Source organism: Cydia strobilella, chromosome 14 (assembly GCF_947568885.1).
Source record: "Cydia strobilella chromosome 14, ilCydStro3.1, whole genome shotgun sequence".
NCBI classification, from domain to species: domain Eukaryota; kingdom Metazoa; phylum Arthropoda; class Insecta; order Lepidoptera; family Tortricidae; genus Cydia; species Cydia strobilella.
In genome coordinates this window covers 5,415,708-5,434,170 of record NC_086054.1, presented here as the reverse complement: position 1 = coordinate 5,434,170, position 18,463 = coordinate 5,415,708, and the positions used below count along the sequence as shown (strand labels likewise).

The window sequence follows — 18,463 nt, the reverse complement described above, 5'->3', positions numbered from 1 at the left end:
CAAGCCTCCTTGGGCTTATCGTGGGACTTGGTCAATCTGTGTAAGAATGTCCTATAATATTTTATTTTTATTTTTATTTATGTATATTGTATACCTTACGTAAGTCGCTGAGACACAATCAGAAAGGAAGTGCTTCACTCTTTCTGCTTTACCGAACTTCTGTAAGTGGAGTATGTGTCAAGTGTAAAAATATGCACACATCATATTCAAAAATATGTCCCATAGCTCTTATCCAGGTGTTGATTTGAAGTGGACGCGAAAGTTGACGATTTAGCATGTTGATCTGACATTATTTTGTATTGTTCCAGGTTCCGGCAACCTATCCAGGGAGTCAGCGTTCTGCGCCATGCTAACCATGCCCTCCTGGTACTTGTGTGAGCTGAGCAGTCTTCTCTTCTTCATACTACCAGCCTTCATCATACTGGGGCTGTATGTGCGGATGGGGCTTCGCATTAGGTACGTCATGGGGTACGTCTGTTGTCTATTATTTTGTTTGATTATTCTGTAAGCAGAGCAGATCTATGGCCCTTCGCCTTTGAGCGGAGGCACCGCGGGTACAATCGTAGGTGAAATCCGTCGCACGCAGTGTTGGCCGAAACGTTAATGCAATTAACCATTAATCAGTACAAATTGAACCGTAAACTGTAACCGTCCGTCACGGCTTACGGTTCAATTTGTACTGGTTAAGGCGCTTCGCGCAGTTTTTGGCCAAAAACTGTTACATTTTAGAGCTTATAACTTCTAAATGAGTCAACCAAAAATTATGAAAAAAATATATATGCATCTTCACTCTATGGACAACAATCGCAACATTTGACTTTTTTCCTGAAATTTGTAGTTTCACCGAAAAAAAAATAACACGACAGGCCGTTTTGCGGCTAACTTTGCTTATAACTTCTAAACGGCTCAATCGATTAAAATTATTTTTAAACTAACAAAAATGTTTTAACAGGTTCTACAAATACAACATAGCTTTTCTTAATCAAAAAATATTTTCTTAAGAAATCGAACGTTTTTCCACATTTCATGCGTATGCAGCCTGAAAATGGCGTGGCCGTGTTCGCTTATGCACAAGCAAAGTGCTATAATATCGGAGTTATTGTGGCCAAAGAATAAATAACTGCAGAGCGCTGATTTGGTTGCGACGCGCATTAGCGAGCGCAACATGGTATTTTGCGGTCTATTACAATGAATGTAATGATAATATCCGTATATATTATACTATAATATACGTATGTGTGAGAAAACTTCATTTGAAATAAATAAATAAATGTTTTCTAACCGACATATTATAATGTCATTAAAGTTTTACGTTTTGAATAATGTTCCATTCCATCTCGAAACAATAAATAATTGATTTAACATAAGCTACCTATTACCTATTACGTTGTATAGGTATGTATGAATAGTACCTGTTAAAACACATTGTTTTTGTAGTTTAAAAATAATTTTAATCGATTAAGAACTAGCAAAACGGCCTATCGTATTTTTATTTACGGAAAAACTTACTATTAAGTTTATTGTAGGTTTAGTTAAGTAGTAATTAGTGTTAAATAGTGTAATTGTAGTTATGTCTGTACATTTTTCATGGGTGATTCTTGCCTGTTAATAAACGTTTAATTATTTTATTATTATTTGTATCTCCTTCTGGATTTCAGTAATTATTTCATTGGGGTCAACTTGGTGTATTATGTCTTCTAAATGGGTAAACAAAAAATTATGAAAAAAATATATATGAATCTTCATTTATTGTTCAACAATTATAAAATTAAACTTATTTCCTGATATTTATAGTTTTACCGTAATAAAAATAATAACACAGGCCATTTTGCGGCTAACTTTGGTTATTTTTATTAAACGGCTAAATCAATTAAAATTATTTTTAAACTAACAATAATGTTTTAATAGCTGACGGTCTTTCCACCGCGATACAACCGGCCGACGATTTGTTTTATTAACAATATCATCTAAACTACCATCTGACAAAGTATGAAATGGAATGCGATGACTGAAAAGATTTTTTTATATGTTCATGTGACCAGCTGACGGTCCACCGAGATACAACCGGCTGACCATTTTTTTAATTCACAATAGCATCTAAACTATCATCTGACACAGTACCAAGCGGGAGGCGATAACATTTTTTTTGCGTGTTTCGGTGGCTGCCATTTCTCAACCCATCAACGACGCGGCAGCTGACGTCCACAGGGGTTCATCATACATAGCCGTTAACCACTAAAAAAATAAATGACTGCAAAGCGCTGATTTGGTTGTGGCGCGCTTGTAATAAAAACCGGCCAAGTGTGAGTCGGAGTCGCGTTCCAAGGGTTCCGTACATTACTCGAATTAAACAATTTATTTTTTATGTGAAACGTGCGTGAAATGTCTTTAATAAACCCGTAGGGGTTGGATCAAAAACTAAATAATTAAGTCCGACTCACGCTTGACTGCTCATTTCTAATAAGATTTCCTGTGATCTATAATAGGTAAAGATCTATTTTGTGTATTTTTTTCAAAATTTTATACCCAGTAGTTTCGGAGATAAAGGGGGGGAATGCTAATTTTTTGCCTATTTTCGTGAATAACTTCTAAACAATTTAAAAGTGCTTGTTGCTAGGCCTATTTGAATAAAGAATATATTGAATTGAATTGAATCGAATTGAATTGAATTGACTGTTTATCCTAAAATTATAAAAAATATACATTTTAGATTCTCACAATGAGCTCTTTCATTTGATATGTAACACGATATAGTTTGAAAAACTTTTTTAATTTTCTCTTTTACCCCCCTAAAAGTGGCCCCCGTGTTTAAAATCAATTTGTTTACGTTACATGTCCGTCTTTGGGTCACAAACTTACATATATACACCAAATTTCAACTTAATTGGTTCAGTCGTTTCCGAGAAAATAGGCTGTGACAGACGGACAGACAGACAGACGCACGAGTGATCCTATAAGGGTTTCGTTTTTTCCTTTTGAGGTACGGAACCCTAATAATGATGATATTCCCACGTAATGATTGAGAAAACTTCGAACTTCGAAAAATAACACATTTGTAGTAGTATATGAAGCTAGTAGGTACTTTAATTTTATAAGTTAACTATTAATGGCATTATTTATATTTATTTATTACGGATAAAAAAAACTGTATAAAATAAACGCACTGTACGCCTCAATTTAGTACATACCAAGCTTTAGCTATAAATCTTAATCCGTCGATTTGACTTAGGTATTTATTTGTTAGAAACAGATAAAACACAAATTAACTAATTGAGGCTTGTAAAGTATAATGCATAAGGGAATATATTTTTATTATAATTTACACGCATGATCTACTCATACTCAAACAACAAAATATCTGCAAAAGATACACAAACGCCAAATGCCGCGCGCCTCTGGGCTAGTATAGCTGTAGGTTATTCTTTGAACCTCGTTCCGCCGCAGTCGCCGCACCGAGACGAAATTCACGTACGATCGCAGTGAGCGGGGTGCGGGTACAGAGACGCTGAGACGCTCAAGGCCAAATCAGCGAGAATCGTCTTAATTGAAATTAACGTTCGGCCAACACTGTACGCACGCGTCCGCGCCAGTCAGCGTTGCTCATAATACTATTTCTTGTTAACTCGTTCGCCGCTCGAGTCGGCGAAGGGTCTAATGAAGTAACAGTTATTGAAGTAAAGGTGAAATGAAAAAGTTCATCTCGAGACTCGAACTCACGGCGGAAACGAGTCACCACTTTACCTACTGATCTTTATTATAAATCATTTACTTTCTCGTTTTTTTGCCCGAGTATGGAGCGACCTAAATTAGGAAATATCTCAAGAATTTGAAAAATCACAGCAATTTTAGTTATTTCTGTTAGATACTTAACTACATACTTAGATTCTGACCACGCTAACTTTGCACAAACTTGGCAGTAACAATGCATACATATCCCTATAAGCTCCATACTTGACTTAGCACTTGACACAAAAACATAGCGTGGTCCGACTCTAGCTACCTACTTTTGAATTTAATGACGATATTTCGGCTCAACTAATCTTTCAATTCGAAATTTTGCCTCATTAAAAAAATTGTAATATCACCACTTCTCATTAAAATACCGGTATGGTAGTGATGTGCTACTGCCATAATATATTCTAGGCAAGTAGGCACGTCAGCTTCCACCTTCCATCACATTATGAAGTAAAATTTAGCCATAGGTAAGAAGTTGATTAATTAATTCCGTCCTGTATCGTACGCGTGCCAAAACGTAACTCCATTTATTTTCGGGCACTGCGTAATATCAATTAAAGCTGACTTGACTTTAACTCCATCCTCGAATTATAATACCGTAAAACGGGGTTACATTGATTAATTTTTAAAATTCGATTTGTATATATCTTTATCATTTTTAAATAAAAAAATGTGAAAAAAATAATGTATAAACAAGCTAACTCGAGTGAGTTATCACGTTATGTATAATCTACTTAACATGATACCTCACACGTAAATAATTGTTTTTTTACAATCCATAACTCCCGCGGGAACAATAATACTTCGGCCTTTGTCCTTTAGTACACCTGCATGAAATATTTTTTTTTCGAGCAAGTGATGAAAACTAAATTAGTCCACACCATGCACGAAATAAAGCACCAGAAATTATTAGAAAAAACTAGGCAGCAGTTATTTTTTGACACAATTTCTATTTGATAAACCGGATAGAACAAAATAATGTAAGTAAGTGACGACTTGACCGTGACGTCACTTGTGCAGTTTTCATATAAATTCCATAGTGGCTCATCGTTTTGACAGTTCGAAAAAAGAAACTGGTTTGACTAGTAGGAAAGTACACTATTATGTCAAAATCATCGCTCGATAGCGATGCCAGTGTGTTTCGCCTTAGCACTAATTTCCTACGCTATTAGCGCATCCCGTTACCGCAAATTGTAAGCCTGGCCAGTGCCATGCTAGTTTGTCAATAGCACTCCACTGCTGTTACGGCGTACGTGATGTTAATGATTCCATTAGCTGTGGACGTGATGGATCGAATGCATCTTCATGAGTGGAATATATGGCCGCATTTACATGGTACAGACGGTACGGTAGTTTTTAGTGCAATTTGAGTAGGGCATCTAATATCGGACGATTCTCAATACCAGTATTGAAATCCGATATTGGCCGTCAGTACCGGAATTCCGGAATTACCTTTATTTAACTTGAACATATACATAGACACTGAAAATTGTCAGTTGTAATAATGAAACGAAGTAACACGTCATAATGAAAATTTGGCGAATGTTGGTTGAAAAAGTAAATCATCTGCGTGAAGTTGGTTGGCAAGTGAAATTCGGAAAAGAAAACTTCGGAGAAAAGGCAGAACACCGGTAAAAACATTGGAAAAGAATAGACGTCACCTTGGCTGCGCCCTCTATCATTTCAACACGTTTTATCTCATATACTCACTTCACTTTCAAACTCAACATTTATTAAACTTCATCATTGGCTCATCTTGGCTTGATTGAAGCTTGAGATGTCTCAAGCTTTAAGCCAAGAGTAACACATTATCCACTGTCACTCACACACCAAAGTCGCTATTACAATCGAGCCCGTATATTAATAACTGACTTGCAAGACCGAAGTGATCCCATAAGTGTTCCATGATCAAAGAAAAACTAGTTATTTATCTGTAAAGCGAATTAAAATAAAACAAAACAGTTTTCGGTTACAGGTGAAGTTAAAGTGACGTCACAATCCCTGTGACCCCCCTCCCCCTTGTCACAACATGTCACATTTTCTTGACCCTCTCCCTCCCCCTAAATGTGTGAACGTAATTAATGGGATGACCCCTTAGTAGATATTTACAATTATCAAAATTATCCCGCATTCGAAGTTACTTGAATACACCTTATGCCTTATACTATTTGAACTCAGGAAAAATTTCATTAATAGCCAACGGTTTTTTTTTAAATTACGATTAAAGGATTTAATAAAAAGTGAGTCACTATTTATTTTTAGACATCTAAGACATCATAGCCGTTACATTTATTTCACACTGCTGTACTTTTATACCAAAACAGCTTTTTCTCGCAATTTGTTCTCAGTTCTTTCATTAAAAGACAAAGACAAATTTTCCAACGTCAGTTTACTTGAAAGAAACTAGCTAATTAAAATGGATATTGTAATTTGCTTGTGCAACTATTTTAAGTCTGTTAAAGACCCGTTTTTCCTACGGCCATATTTTACGGAAGATTTTGCTTTCAGGCTCCGTTAGTATTTTTAAAAGAGCGATTATGTCCGTTACCGCAACATTCACAACATCTCAGTAAATTACCTTATCCATTCCAGTAAAATTATCCATGCCAAATTGCAGCTTTCTAGCTCTAACGACCACCGAGCAAAGCCGCGGACGGACAGACGGACATGGCGAAACTATAAGGGTTCCTAGTTGACTACGGAACCCTAAAAACGGGCCCCAGTACTCATGTAAATTAAAAATATGTTCCAAAATTAAGGTTTAGGGGTGTACCTGTACTGTTATAGTATAAAATGGTGTAGTATACAATACAACTTAGTTGTGCTTCTCGAATCTTCGCATTTTACGTAAAATTGCACCTATATGTGTGGCGACCTCGTACTCTTTGTAAACGTGTGTGTGTGTTCGTTCTATTAAAATATAAATCGACGGATCTGGTCTCGGGTACTGATACAAAAACAATTATAGTCAACAACAAAAGTACTAAACACGCACGCAGAATCTCAAAATAGTCCGAACAAGTGCGAGATTATATTTTTATCGAGCTGGAGCGGCTATCTTTACAATTTTCATCATCATTGGTTTGTGTTTTAATAATATCGATATCGAATATAGAAAATGTTCATTTCACAAAACATTATTTTTTTAAATTGCGAGTGTTCTAAAAGAGACAATTTAAAGCATTTCGTTCAAGTAAGGTAAGACGGCTAGAAGTTTGAAAGAAGTTTGTTTGTACCTATATTAAGTTTGTATATATTTTTTAGGGTTCCGTACCCAAAGGGTAAAAACGGGACTATGACTCCGCTGTCTGTCTGTCTGTCTATCCGTCTGTCACCAGCAGTACTTACCGTCTTTACCATAAGGGCACACGGGCCCCGTGCCCAGGGCCACCTTCCTCAGGGGGCCCCGGCCCCTCATGGGGCCGCGAAGGGCAGACAGTAACAGTGAGCAACCGAGTCGGCAGGGTCTGGTTGGTTGTTAGTTTAATTCGCTTTTTTTACATTCCAAAAGGGCCCCAGCATAGTTTAAGACTGCCCTGGTCACCAGGCTGTATCTCATGAACCGTGATAGCTAGACAGTTGAAATTTTCACAGATGATGTATTTCTGTTGCCGCTATAAATACTAAAAACAAAATAAAATAAATATTTAAGTGAGGCTCCCATACAACAAACGTGATTTTTTTGCCGTTTTTTGCGTAATGGTACGGAGCCCTTCGTGCGCGAGTCCAACTCGTACTTGGCCGGTTTTTTTTTATTTTCTATTCATTAACTATTTTTTTAAATCTGAAAGAAATTTGCAGCCTTTTAATAAAATATGAAAATTGTTCATCTGACTGAGGACTTACATAAAAACCTTATATCCTCGGAGATTTTATGACAAAGTTTACTTTGCGCTCGTCCCTTATTTGGATGGTTCCAGTTCATTTTTAGGGTTCCGTACCCAAAGGGTAAAAACGGGACCCTATTACTAAGACTCCGCTGTCCGTCTGTCCGTCTGTCTGTCTGTCTGTCTGTCTGTCTGTCTGTCACCAGGCTGTATCTCATACCAGACAGTTGAAATTTTCACAGATGATGTATTTCTGTTGCCGCTATAACAACAAATACTAAAAACATAATAATAAAAATATTTAAATGGGGCTCCCATACAACAAACGTGATTTATTTGCTGTTTTTTTCCGTAATGGTACGGAACCCTTCGTGCGCGAGTCCAACTCGTACTTGGCCGGTTTTTTTTTATTTTCTATTCATTAACTATTTTTTTAAATCTGAAAGAAATTTGCAGCCTTTTAATAAAATATGAAAATTGTTCATCTGACTGAGGACTTACATAAAAACCTTATATCCTCGGAGATTTTATGACAAAGTTTACTTTGCGCTCGTCCCTTATTTGGATGGTTCCAGTTCATTTTTAGGGTTCCGTACCCAAAGGGTAAAAACGGGACCCTATTACTAAGACTCCGCTGTCCGTCTGTCTGTCTGTCTGTCACCAGGCTGTATCTCATGAACCGTGATAGCTAGACAGTTGAAATTTTCACTGATGATATATTTCTGTTGCCGCTATAACAACAAATACTAAAAACATAATAATATAAATATTTAAATGGGGCTCCCATACAACAAACGTGATTTTTTTGCTGTTTTTTTCCGTAATGGTACGGAACCCTTCGTGCGCGAGTCCGACTCGCACTTGGCCGGTTTTTTACGTTGTTTACTTCCTGAAATATGTTTACCGACTCCTAACACTTTGTGTTTCTTCCGGGCTGCATATTTTTTAATACCAGGGTCACTGGGTCAGAGACAATTTTCGTTGTATTTTGTTTACTTATGACTGTAATTTAAAATTTTTGCTTTATTGCCATTACATATATTCTTAGATTTTGAACAAAATAACCATGGTTTACAAAACACATTAGAAATGAAATTTTAACAGTGCATAAGGCACATATCACTACATAGTATAAAACAAAGTCGCTTTCGGCAACGGATTTTGATACGCAGCGTCTTACGCAAGCGAACACCGCGCGAACGCGAAGCGAAACGGCGCGGCGCGGTGCGGCGCGGCAAGCCCACGGCGTTCACGTTCGCAACGAGATCGCTTCGTTTCGCGTTCGCGTGTAGTTCGCGTACGTAAATACGCTTCGTTAGTATGTTCTCTTCGCCCCCTTCCCCATTGAATTATTTTAACTTCATAGAGACGCCATACACCAATTTAATTAAAAATTTGGCCAAGTGCGAGTCGGACTCGCGCACGAAGGGTTCCGTACAATTACGGAAAAAAACAGCCAAAAAAATCACGTTTATTGTATGGGAGACCCATTTAAATATTTATATTATTCTGTTTTTAGTATTTGTTGTTACAGCGGCAACAGAAATACATCATCGGTGAAAATTTCAACTGTCTAGCTATCACGGTTCATGAGATACAGCCTGGTGACAGACAGACGGACAGACGGACGGACAGACGGACAGCGGAGTCTTAGTAATAGGGTCCCGTTTTTACCCTTTGGGTACGGAACCCTAAAAAAACGCCAATTACCAAACAATGAAAGTGTCGCAAGTCGCAATCGCAACCTGTAGGCGAGGGGAACGGGGCGTGAACCACGCGACAAAAATTTTACGTTTTAGTCGCGACGAGATTCACGCCCAGCTTCCATAGTTGATGTCGCCTGGCAACAACTCATGGCTCAAAATACTGGTTTTCAGTGCTGGTTCTATACGTAGTACCAATATTTCAATGCCCTTCCCTTCCCGTACATCTCAGTTCCAATCTTCTAATAGAGGGTCTCCGGCAAGTTCGGTTCTCCATACAAACGTAGTTCCGCCACTATTACTTCATTATTCTGTGGTTCCGCTCTGATGTTAAAACGATTAGCTAGATTGCTCTGAAACTTTGTACTTACAATAGGATAAGGTATATCTAGGTCTGTAATTAGTTTAATGTAGCTTCAGGTTAAAAAAATACAGGGAATTTGTTTTTCACACAAAACTTGTTTTTGCTCTATTTCGTTTGTTTTAACTGAAGCTATAACTGGAGTTATATATGAACTAATTACAGACCTAGATATACCTCATGTCATTGCATGTGCAAAGTATCATTACAATCCAACACGTAGTTTTAAAATAAGAGCGGAACTACGTTTGTATGGGAAGGTGCAATTCTGCCGAGCTTGCCGGGGACTCTAAGGCAACTTTCTATCGACAGATCGTCGTGCAGCAACTCCGGCAGCCCGGGCACGCTCAACGGCGTCAATGGCAGCGTGCATGGCGAAGCCAGACAAGCGCAGTCCAGGAAGACCATCATTAGGATGCTAGGTCAGTATTTACAGTATATCTACGTACAGTAAGATAAAGAAACTAGATAAATGGTGTTGTTCATAAACGCACTGTCATGCTTCAATTAGCTATTGTTTTTCTTAGGCTAGGTACGCACTTAGCGGCTGGCCGCACTGCGGCTGCCCGCACGGCCCGCAAATAGTATGTAACCGTATCATCATTTAATGCGTATAGATGATACGGTTACATACAATTTGCGGGCGGTGTGGGCAGCCGCAGTGCGTACTTATATAGTCTGTCATTCATCATCATCATCATATCAGCCGTCTACTACTGCTGGCCTCCCACAACGGGAAAACGCAGCAGGAAAAGACCCACAACAAGGGTCCGAAGAGAGGCGCGGGGAGCCGATGGATAAGAGCGGCGCAAGACCGGTCGTTGTGGAAATCCCGGGGCGAGGCCTATGTCCAGCAGTCTGTTATTATGACTTATTTATTCTTAAGAAAATTATAAAACACAAATTAACTAATGGAGGCTTGTAAGGTCTGACCGTAGAAATAGTCAAGTGACTTTTTGCTACCTACATCCTTACCCTTTCCACCTTTATGCATCCGGGGTCATCTATTAATTACGTCACACGAATTTGACGATTTCTTGTCACACCTGCAGGCGTATTATGAATGGATTTATCCACGTGATAAAATAACCGTCACTTTTTAACACCGGGCGATTGAAAGTGACGGACGCCGTTTTATCAAGCTGTCACGTAGACAAGAACGACCATCATATCCGTGCTGATGGTCACATTTTTTTGACTCCCTCCCTCCCCCTAAACGTGTGATGTAATTAATGGATGACCCCTCCCGATATTTTCTTTTGTACGCTTGTCATCTTGCCTAGGCGCCCAGAGGACATCTAAGCCTCCATGTTGTGAACAAGTTTATCTTAGTTTGCGAAACACAATCTCTTCAAATAAAAATTTCTGAATCCTTGAAAGTTTGTTTGCATTATTTATCTCGGTACGTTTTCTGCCTGAATTTAGACCGACACGTGTAGTTTCTTTGCGGTCGTGTGTGTGGGTTTCATTCGATACCCGTATGTATGTAAATAAGTATGAGCGGCCTTATCCACCGCTGTGGAGTGATCTGTTCTGTGGTCGTTTTGGGAACAATAGGGCGTCTGTGGTCGGCCAGTTTTTTGCTACCGGCCTTTATCCAACCCCGCGATCCGTATCCGTATACATTACGTACTTGTGGCGTAAAGCCAATGGGACTGTAATTGGTGATTTGTACTATATTAATCCAGAAGATTTAGGTAGGCTTACCGGATGGTTTTCGGGTCTGCTGCTGGCAGAGGCCTCTGCTGGTGGCTGCCTGCTGATATCCTTTCTTGGTGGAGCACTTTAAATAGGTTTTTACCGAGTATTATTTTGGATTCGTGTTAGTATTATCACGTTTTTGATGACACTGAAGTTTCATCAGTTGTTTATTTTCAGTCAGTCAGTTATTTGTTTTTCTAGACCTCTTTTGTGTGACCGGCCATTAGCCGCGCTACTCCTTAATATAGCATTTAGGTGGAATACTAAACAATTACATAGCCGTATTTCGTAAAACGGATACATTATCTGACCTCAGAAAACGAATCCGAAAACATAACTCAAATGCCCGAAACTATTTCATCTAATATAGGTACCTACCTGCATCGGAAGTCAAAGGGCAAAGTTGATCAATATCGGTCTAACTTATCCATCGTGGGTGAGACTTCGCAATAGTTGAGAAATTTGCCCACAGTTAGTCATAGTTGGTTTATTAGTTACTGTCTTGCGGTCGAACTGAGTTGGTTAGACTTCCTTATCGGGCTATTAATACTTGTCTAATAGTTCTTGAAAGTCAAATAGATCGGTTTGCATAAATTGTAACATCAAGAGCTAACTTTAGATCAAACTTTTCGGAAACGTTATATTTGCAGAGTTATTTATATAGATATTTTTCCCTTATTAGCTAGTTATATACAACATAGGTACCAATACCAAGCAACATAGATCTCATCAAAAACCTACATAGCCTACATGCCTTAAACGTGAACACTAGAGGTTTTGTTTTGTTATAAAAGATGATTATATAAAGAGAAATTAATATTGTTGATTGTAGTAGTTTAAAACACGATAATTTACCTTTCAGAAAAAGCTATTAAAGTTAACCTACAAATACTTATTATCTTTTGATTTGTTTCAAAACTTTGTTAGGTGCTCGTAATTACTTCGCCTTACCCCAGTCCCCTAAAATTTCAACATAAATTTTCACTGCTAAATGAATTTTAGAAGTCACATAGGTTAAATACTACTTATGTACTGAAATACAAGCATAGTCCATGCAAGCTTTGCATATTTTGGGGCTAGGTGGATCTGTGTAAGATTGTCCCCAAATATTTATTATTATATATATCATATACACGGTGTTTTTTTTTAAACTCCGTTAACTATCGCCTCGTATGTAGTGACCAACTTAGCACACTTGTATCACAATGTACTATATTTTATTCTGTTTTTAGTATTTGTTGTTATAGCGGCAACAAAAATACATCATCTGTAAAAATTTCAACTGTCTAGCTATCACGGTTCATGATACATCCTGGTGACAGACAGATGGACAGACAGACAGACGTACAGAGGAGTCTTATTAGCAATAGGGTCCCGTTTTTACCCTTTGGTTACGGAACTTTAAAACACCGTGTAGAAGATCGTATTGATTTTAAGTAATTTAATAATTTTACATAAAATTAATGTTTTTGATAAGGGCTGGATCCTACAGTTTTCATTTAGGTACTTCGTTTGAATTACTTTAATTTATTTACGTAATTTATTCCACAATAGTAGGTATTTACCTAACTTTGTGAAGCATTGATACAACGCTCAAGTTCAATGAAACTTTAATACTAATCAGTTAACTTTGAAAACAAACCGCAATCACAATGGAATTTATTTGGCTCGGTTGTTTGTAAACTATGTAGCAACTAATTCAATTTTGTTTGGTCGCGGTCAGACTTTTTTAAGGTTTTTATAAAAGATGCAATGGTTTTTGTATTTTAGGGTTCCGTTCCTGAATAATAACAACAACAGGATCCTAATACTGTTGATAAACATAACAATTTCATAGAAGTCGAACCGTTTATGCCGCCATTGGACTAACGCTGCGTTTTACGTAAGCGAACAACTCGCGAAAATTAGAATTGACCGAAAGCACGAAAAAAAGTACTCACCACTTCCGGTTACAAAAAAAAGTGAAATTTACGTCCTGGTACAAAGATGAGTCTGGTGGCACGGTGGATTTCGAAATCCGGCGAAAAGTTATGGTTCGGTCTTTATAAAAAAACTTAGGTTGTGCGAGTTACGTTTTTAATGTTCCTTTAATCACCATCTCCAATAACCTAACAGTTTTTTTATAAGTATAAAATGTTTCATGTGTCATCACCGTCTACCGGAAAAATAAGGACCTTTTTGTTTGCAGTGAAAATGATCGCATACCTATCGTACGATTGCGATTTTTCTTTTCCATTTTTCTTTTTTGCCATTTTTATATATTTTCCATGTTGTTGTTTAACACTTTTGTTGTGTGTTGATTTAGGTAATTTTAATCACTACTATATATGGGGCATTTTCTATGAAAAGGGACCTTATTGTCGATGGCGCTTACGCCGCACAGCGCCGCACGGCATTGTATTTATATCGGAGTATCGTTAATAATGGCGTAAGTGCCATCGACAATGAGGTCCCTTTTTATAGAAAATACCACATATTACTTGTATTACAAAGAAAGTAACTCTGTCTCTGTCTATCGGTCTGTCTGTTACCTCTTCACGCTTAAACCGCTAAGCCGATTTCGACACAATGTAATAAATTTCAAAAGAAATAAATAGGTACCAAACTTTTATGAAATGTTCAAAGTTCTTGTCATTTCAATGATTCTCTAGACGCCAATATGAAGTTGAACCCCCATCTTTGAAGATATCTCATAAAACTTTGTTTATAACTGTTAACACGCATTAGCGTTAAGCTTCTACATACTTTTACTATACATAATAATCATAATCATAATCATATTTATTGGTAATATCATATTACATGTCAAAATAAATTTTACACTTAAGTAATAATGTAGATAATTAGGTATTTAAAATTTAACACCAAAAATACGGTACAATAGTAAATATTTTCTCTTATTCTACACCAAAGCGACAAAATAGCTCGTTACGATTGTAGAAAGCCTGCTCGACAAGCCAGTTGTTCAGTTTTATTCTAAATACTGACGCACTAGGAGCAGCAATTATTTCGCTTGGAAGGTGATTATAAACCTTGCGACCCATAGCGTGCGCGAGTTTTTTTGATTTGGCAAGTTTGAGAGGTACGAGGGGTAGTTTTCCGGCGGAGGGCTCCGTGGTGGAATGTTATCAATCCCAGTGGGCCCTCACGAACGGCAAAGAGGGTGAAACGCCGGAGTGGGTTTAGTGGGTAGGGCCAATTCTCCCCCCTCTCGCCAAGAGAGGGAAAAGGAGCGGCGAGTCCCACACACCGTGCGTAAGTGCATTCCCACTCCGACAAAAAAAAGGGGTAGTTTTCCGGCGCGCGCGCTTCGGGTTTCATACCTACCCTACGGTGAACCGCGCTACTAATTGGGGTGGATTCTACTTCACCTCGTGTGGTCACAGCCATTTGTAGTATTAAAAGTGAAGGCAGTGTTAAATTAATACCTAGGCTCTTAAACATTGGTTTCGCAGAAACAGTTTGTGGGACGCGCGCTATAGCACGTACTGCACGCTTCTGAAGCCGAAACACTCTCTCCCACTCCGCGGCTCCTGCCCAAAACTCAACCCCGTACTGCAGGTGCGCGTGTACCAAAGCGAAATAGCAAGCACGCACCGTTTCCGCCGGCAGGACTCGTGATAGTCGTTTTAACGCGAAACATGCTGTAGCGAGTTTATTGCACACCTTATTGATGTGATAACTCCAGGTGAGGCCAAGCTGTCTAGCTCAAATCCCAAAAATGTTGAGTTAGTGACCTGTTCAATGACATCACCCTTAGCTAGCACTGACAACGATCTCATTTGGCGTCCAGAAAGATCAAAATTATTGAGATGTGTTTTTTGAGTGTTTAGTATGAGACCATTGATACTAAACCAGTTTGCTATTGTTGCGGCCGTCACATTCAACTTCCTTTCGAGCTCCTCGTATGACGCAGCGTGCACAACAACTGCAACATCGTCAGCGTAGATGAAGGTCTCCACAGCCAATAGCATTAGGTAGGTCATTCAGCAGCAAGGAGAAAAGTGTATTAGATACTGACGAACCTTGAGCGACGCCCATACTTGTGACCACTGCGTCAGATCGTACGCGGCCACTGTCAGCCACAACAATCTGTTTCCTGTTCCGTAGCAGGTCCGCCATCTATGAAGGGTTATCGGTGGTAAGGTGATGTTTTCTATATAAAACTGAAGTGTCGAACGCCTCGGCTCGGCTCGGACCCGGGCCATTCTAGCGTGAGTCATCATACGGTGGTGTGTAAGTGTTTGATTTATTACGCCGACTACGCGACGCGCGCTAGGTACTAATTAAACGACTGAAACATACTTTTTTTTCAATTTATTTAGGTAAACAAACAGCCACTACAAGTAATTCATATTATACTAATTACTACAATGTCTACAATATGTGTGGCCCACACCGCTTACCACTAATTAGCATGAATAATGTTCATTCAGAGCCAAACTAATCATCGTCAGTCTTAAGGACTACCGGTGTCACTGTCAACAACAACATAGAATGGTTGGTTATGTATAAATATGTTAGGTAGGTACTTGAAATACAGTGTAAGAAACTAAAAGAAGTGACATGACTCTTATTAATACTTAAAGGGTACAGAACGATTAAATATTCGAGGATCACACACTTATTAGGTGCGTCTAATTACATTTCATCGGTAATGCCGTTCGCTTGATAGAAGAACGTATGTTATCGTCCTATGGTACCCCATTGGTATAGATACTATATAGGTAGATATAAAGAACCTTCGTGAGACGTCGCCATCCGCTCCTGTCCTGTGCCTTGCGCTCCGCGTCCTTCCAACTCCTGCTGCCCGCAGCTCGGCGTCGACGGTGCGCTGTGGGTGCGCTGGCCGGCCCCGTCGCCTGCTCCCGTGCGGCCTCCGCGTGAACGCGATCCTGACCGTGTTGTTCTCTGATCTTCGGAGGGTGTGCCTTATCCACTTCCACATCCGTCGAGCGATTTCTTGCCTGACCAGGATATGGTGGCATCGATTCCATAGATCCTCGTTCACCTCGTTGCTAATAGTATCCGGCTAGAATATGCGCAGAATGGATCTAAGGCATTCGTTAACAAACACTTGCAGCTTGTAGAAGATTTATACCGTATTTTCGTGGAATTTATCGGAGTAAATCTGATATTTACCTGAAGGGCTTTCTCACTTAAAGGGATCAAATTCCTACAACCTTAAGTACATCAATGTTCTCTTTTGCACGAACTATTGATATTTTTTGCGTGGGTGTTTTGATTTTATATTGCTTTTGTAAACCCCCAATGTTTGCTCAGGTTACTTTGTACAAATTTATTGTCCTAAAAAAATTTCATCTCAATCGAAAAATGCCGGAAAAGTTATCTGACCAGCTTTGTTTCAACTTTGAACGAAAGTAAATAAATCAAAGCTTTGTGGAAGTTTTCATTTTTATATTAAACACAAAGGCCTCATTAGTAGCGTACATTTTTAATATTTTAAGGGGTAAAACTTTCGGTTATGATTGGCGACATTTCCTTTTGAAGCTATTTTAAACTATCATTAAATAATTTTACGGTTTAGAGGTCTAGGCCTAGGTCTAGGCTCTCCGAAACATGTCGCGCGAGTGACTAAAACGTTAGTATGTCTCACAGTTTAAATTCGACTATTTTAAACTATTCCTGTAAAATAATACTCAATAAAATATACCTACAAAAGAGCAACTAAACGAATTAGGGAATCAGGCACGTACTTATGATTCTTTCAACGTTCAAAATTACAATTTGAAATAGAAATTACAATTAAAACTTGAGTGCATTTGAAATTACAATCAAGACATGAGTACAGTTGAAGTCGACGATTTATTTCTGTCCACCCATTTCCTTAGGTGAGGCTGCGTTTCCACCAGAGACTGCGAGGATGCGTTGCAAGGTACTTATGTGTTTGTTAAGAACCAATAGAAAACAAATGAAGTGATTCTATTGGTTATTAACTAACACATCCCTCGCTACGAATCCTCGCACATCTCTGGTGGAAACGCAGCCTAAGCGTTAAAGAAAATATAACATAGTAATAAATTTATCTTATTACGAAATTCGTAGTGAAAGTAAAATGTTTTTCTTTATTCAAAACTCAGTTAAATTAACATAATACAGTTCGTTTTTTCGTCAGCTTTAAACAAATTACAAATTTTCTTCTCGTCCTTATTATTCGTATTCCAGATTGGAACACACAGAGTAATTGATCATTTTATTTATAAATTTTGAATTATTGAATATCATATTCACATTTATTTTATTGGTAGTATTTAATAAATACCTAAAATCTAAAAAATACAAAAGCAATGAATTCCAAAACAATAAAATACAATCTACATACAATTTCATCAACAATCATCAATCAACAGAGTAATCTCAAAGTTCTCAGAATAATATTCGCCTATTCTAGTAAATGGGTTTAGGTCTTGACTTGAAACGTGCCTAAACCAACCTAAACATACTTTATCCACCGTTATCACGGCCAAAATGGAAATAAAGAATATCGTATGCGAGCAAATCCTTCAGTTTATTTGGCTCAAGATATATCTCATCGAGATGGAGCGACGACCTAGTGAAGGTCGCGGGAATTCGGTGGTTGCGAACGGCACAGGATCGGTCGGAGTGGCGAGCCTTGGGGGAGGCCTATGTCCAGCAGTGGACGTCTATCGGCTGACATGATGATGATGATGATGATATCTCATCCCATTTGTAGGGTTCCGTACCAAAAGGGTAAAAAAACGGGACCATATTACTAAGACTCCACTGTCCGTCTGTCTGCCTGCCATCAGGCTGTATCTCATGAACCGTGCTAGCTAGACAGTTGAAATTTTCACAGATGATGTATTTCTGTTGCCGTTGCCGCTATAATAACAAATATTAAAAACAGCACTACTGCTCCCATACAACAAACGTGATTTTTTTGCCGTTTTTTACGTAATGGTACGGGACTCTTCGTGCGCGAGTCCGACTCGCACTTGGCTTTTTTCTTTTTTAATTTGGCTAAGCTAATGTGCTCGTACGTAACTTCACTAAACTGCGTGTTCTCTCGCTTTGTGTTTAGAATATTTGAATTTTAGTCCTAGTGGCATCATTTTATTTACCTTTCCTTTCCTTATATCCATATTATATGCATC

The 18,463-nt window shown here is 38.5% G+C and overlaps 1 protein-coding gene across 1 annotated transcript in view; it reads left to right on the top strand.

Annotated features, from left to right (window-relative positions):
• LOC134747442 (neuropeptides capa receptor-like) overlaps positions 1-18,463 on the top strand; it is a 118,333-nt gene that overhangs the window by 86,896 nt on the left and 12,974 nt on the right. Inside the window, exons 4-5 of the mRNA XM_063682067.1 lie at positions 309-456; positions 9,939-10,048. Coding sequence (XP_063538137.1) covers positions 309-456; positions 9,939-10,048 — 258 coding nt within the window. The remainder of the gene's footprint in view (positions 1-308; positions 457-9,938; positions 10,049-18,463) is intronic.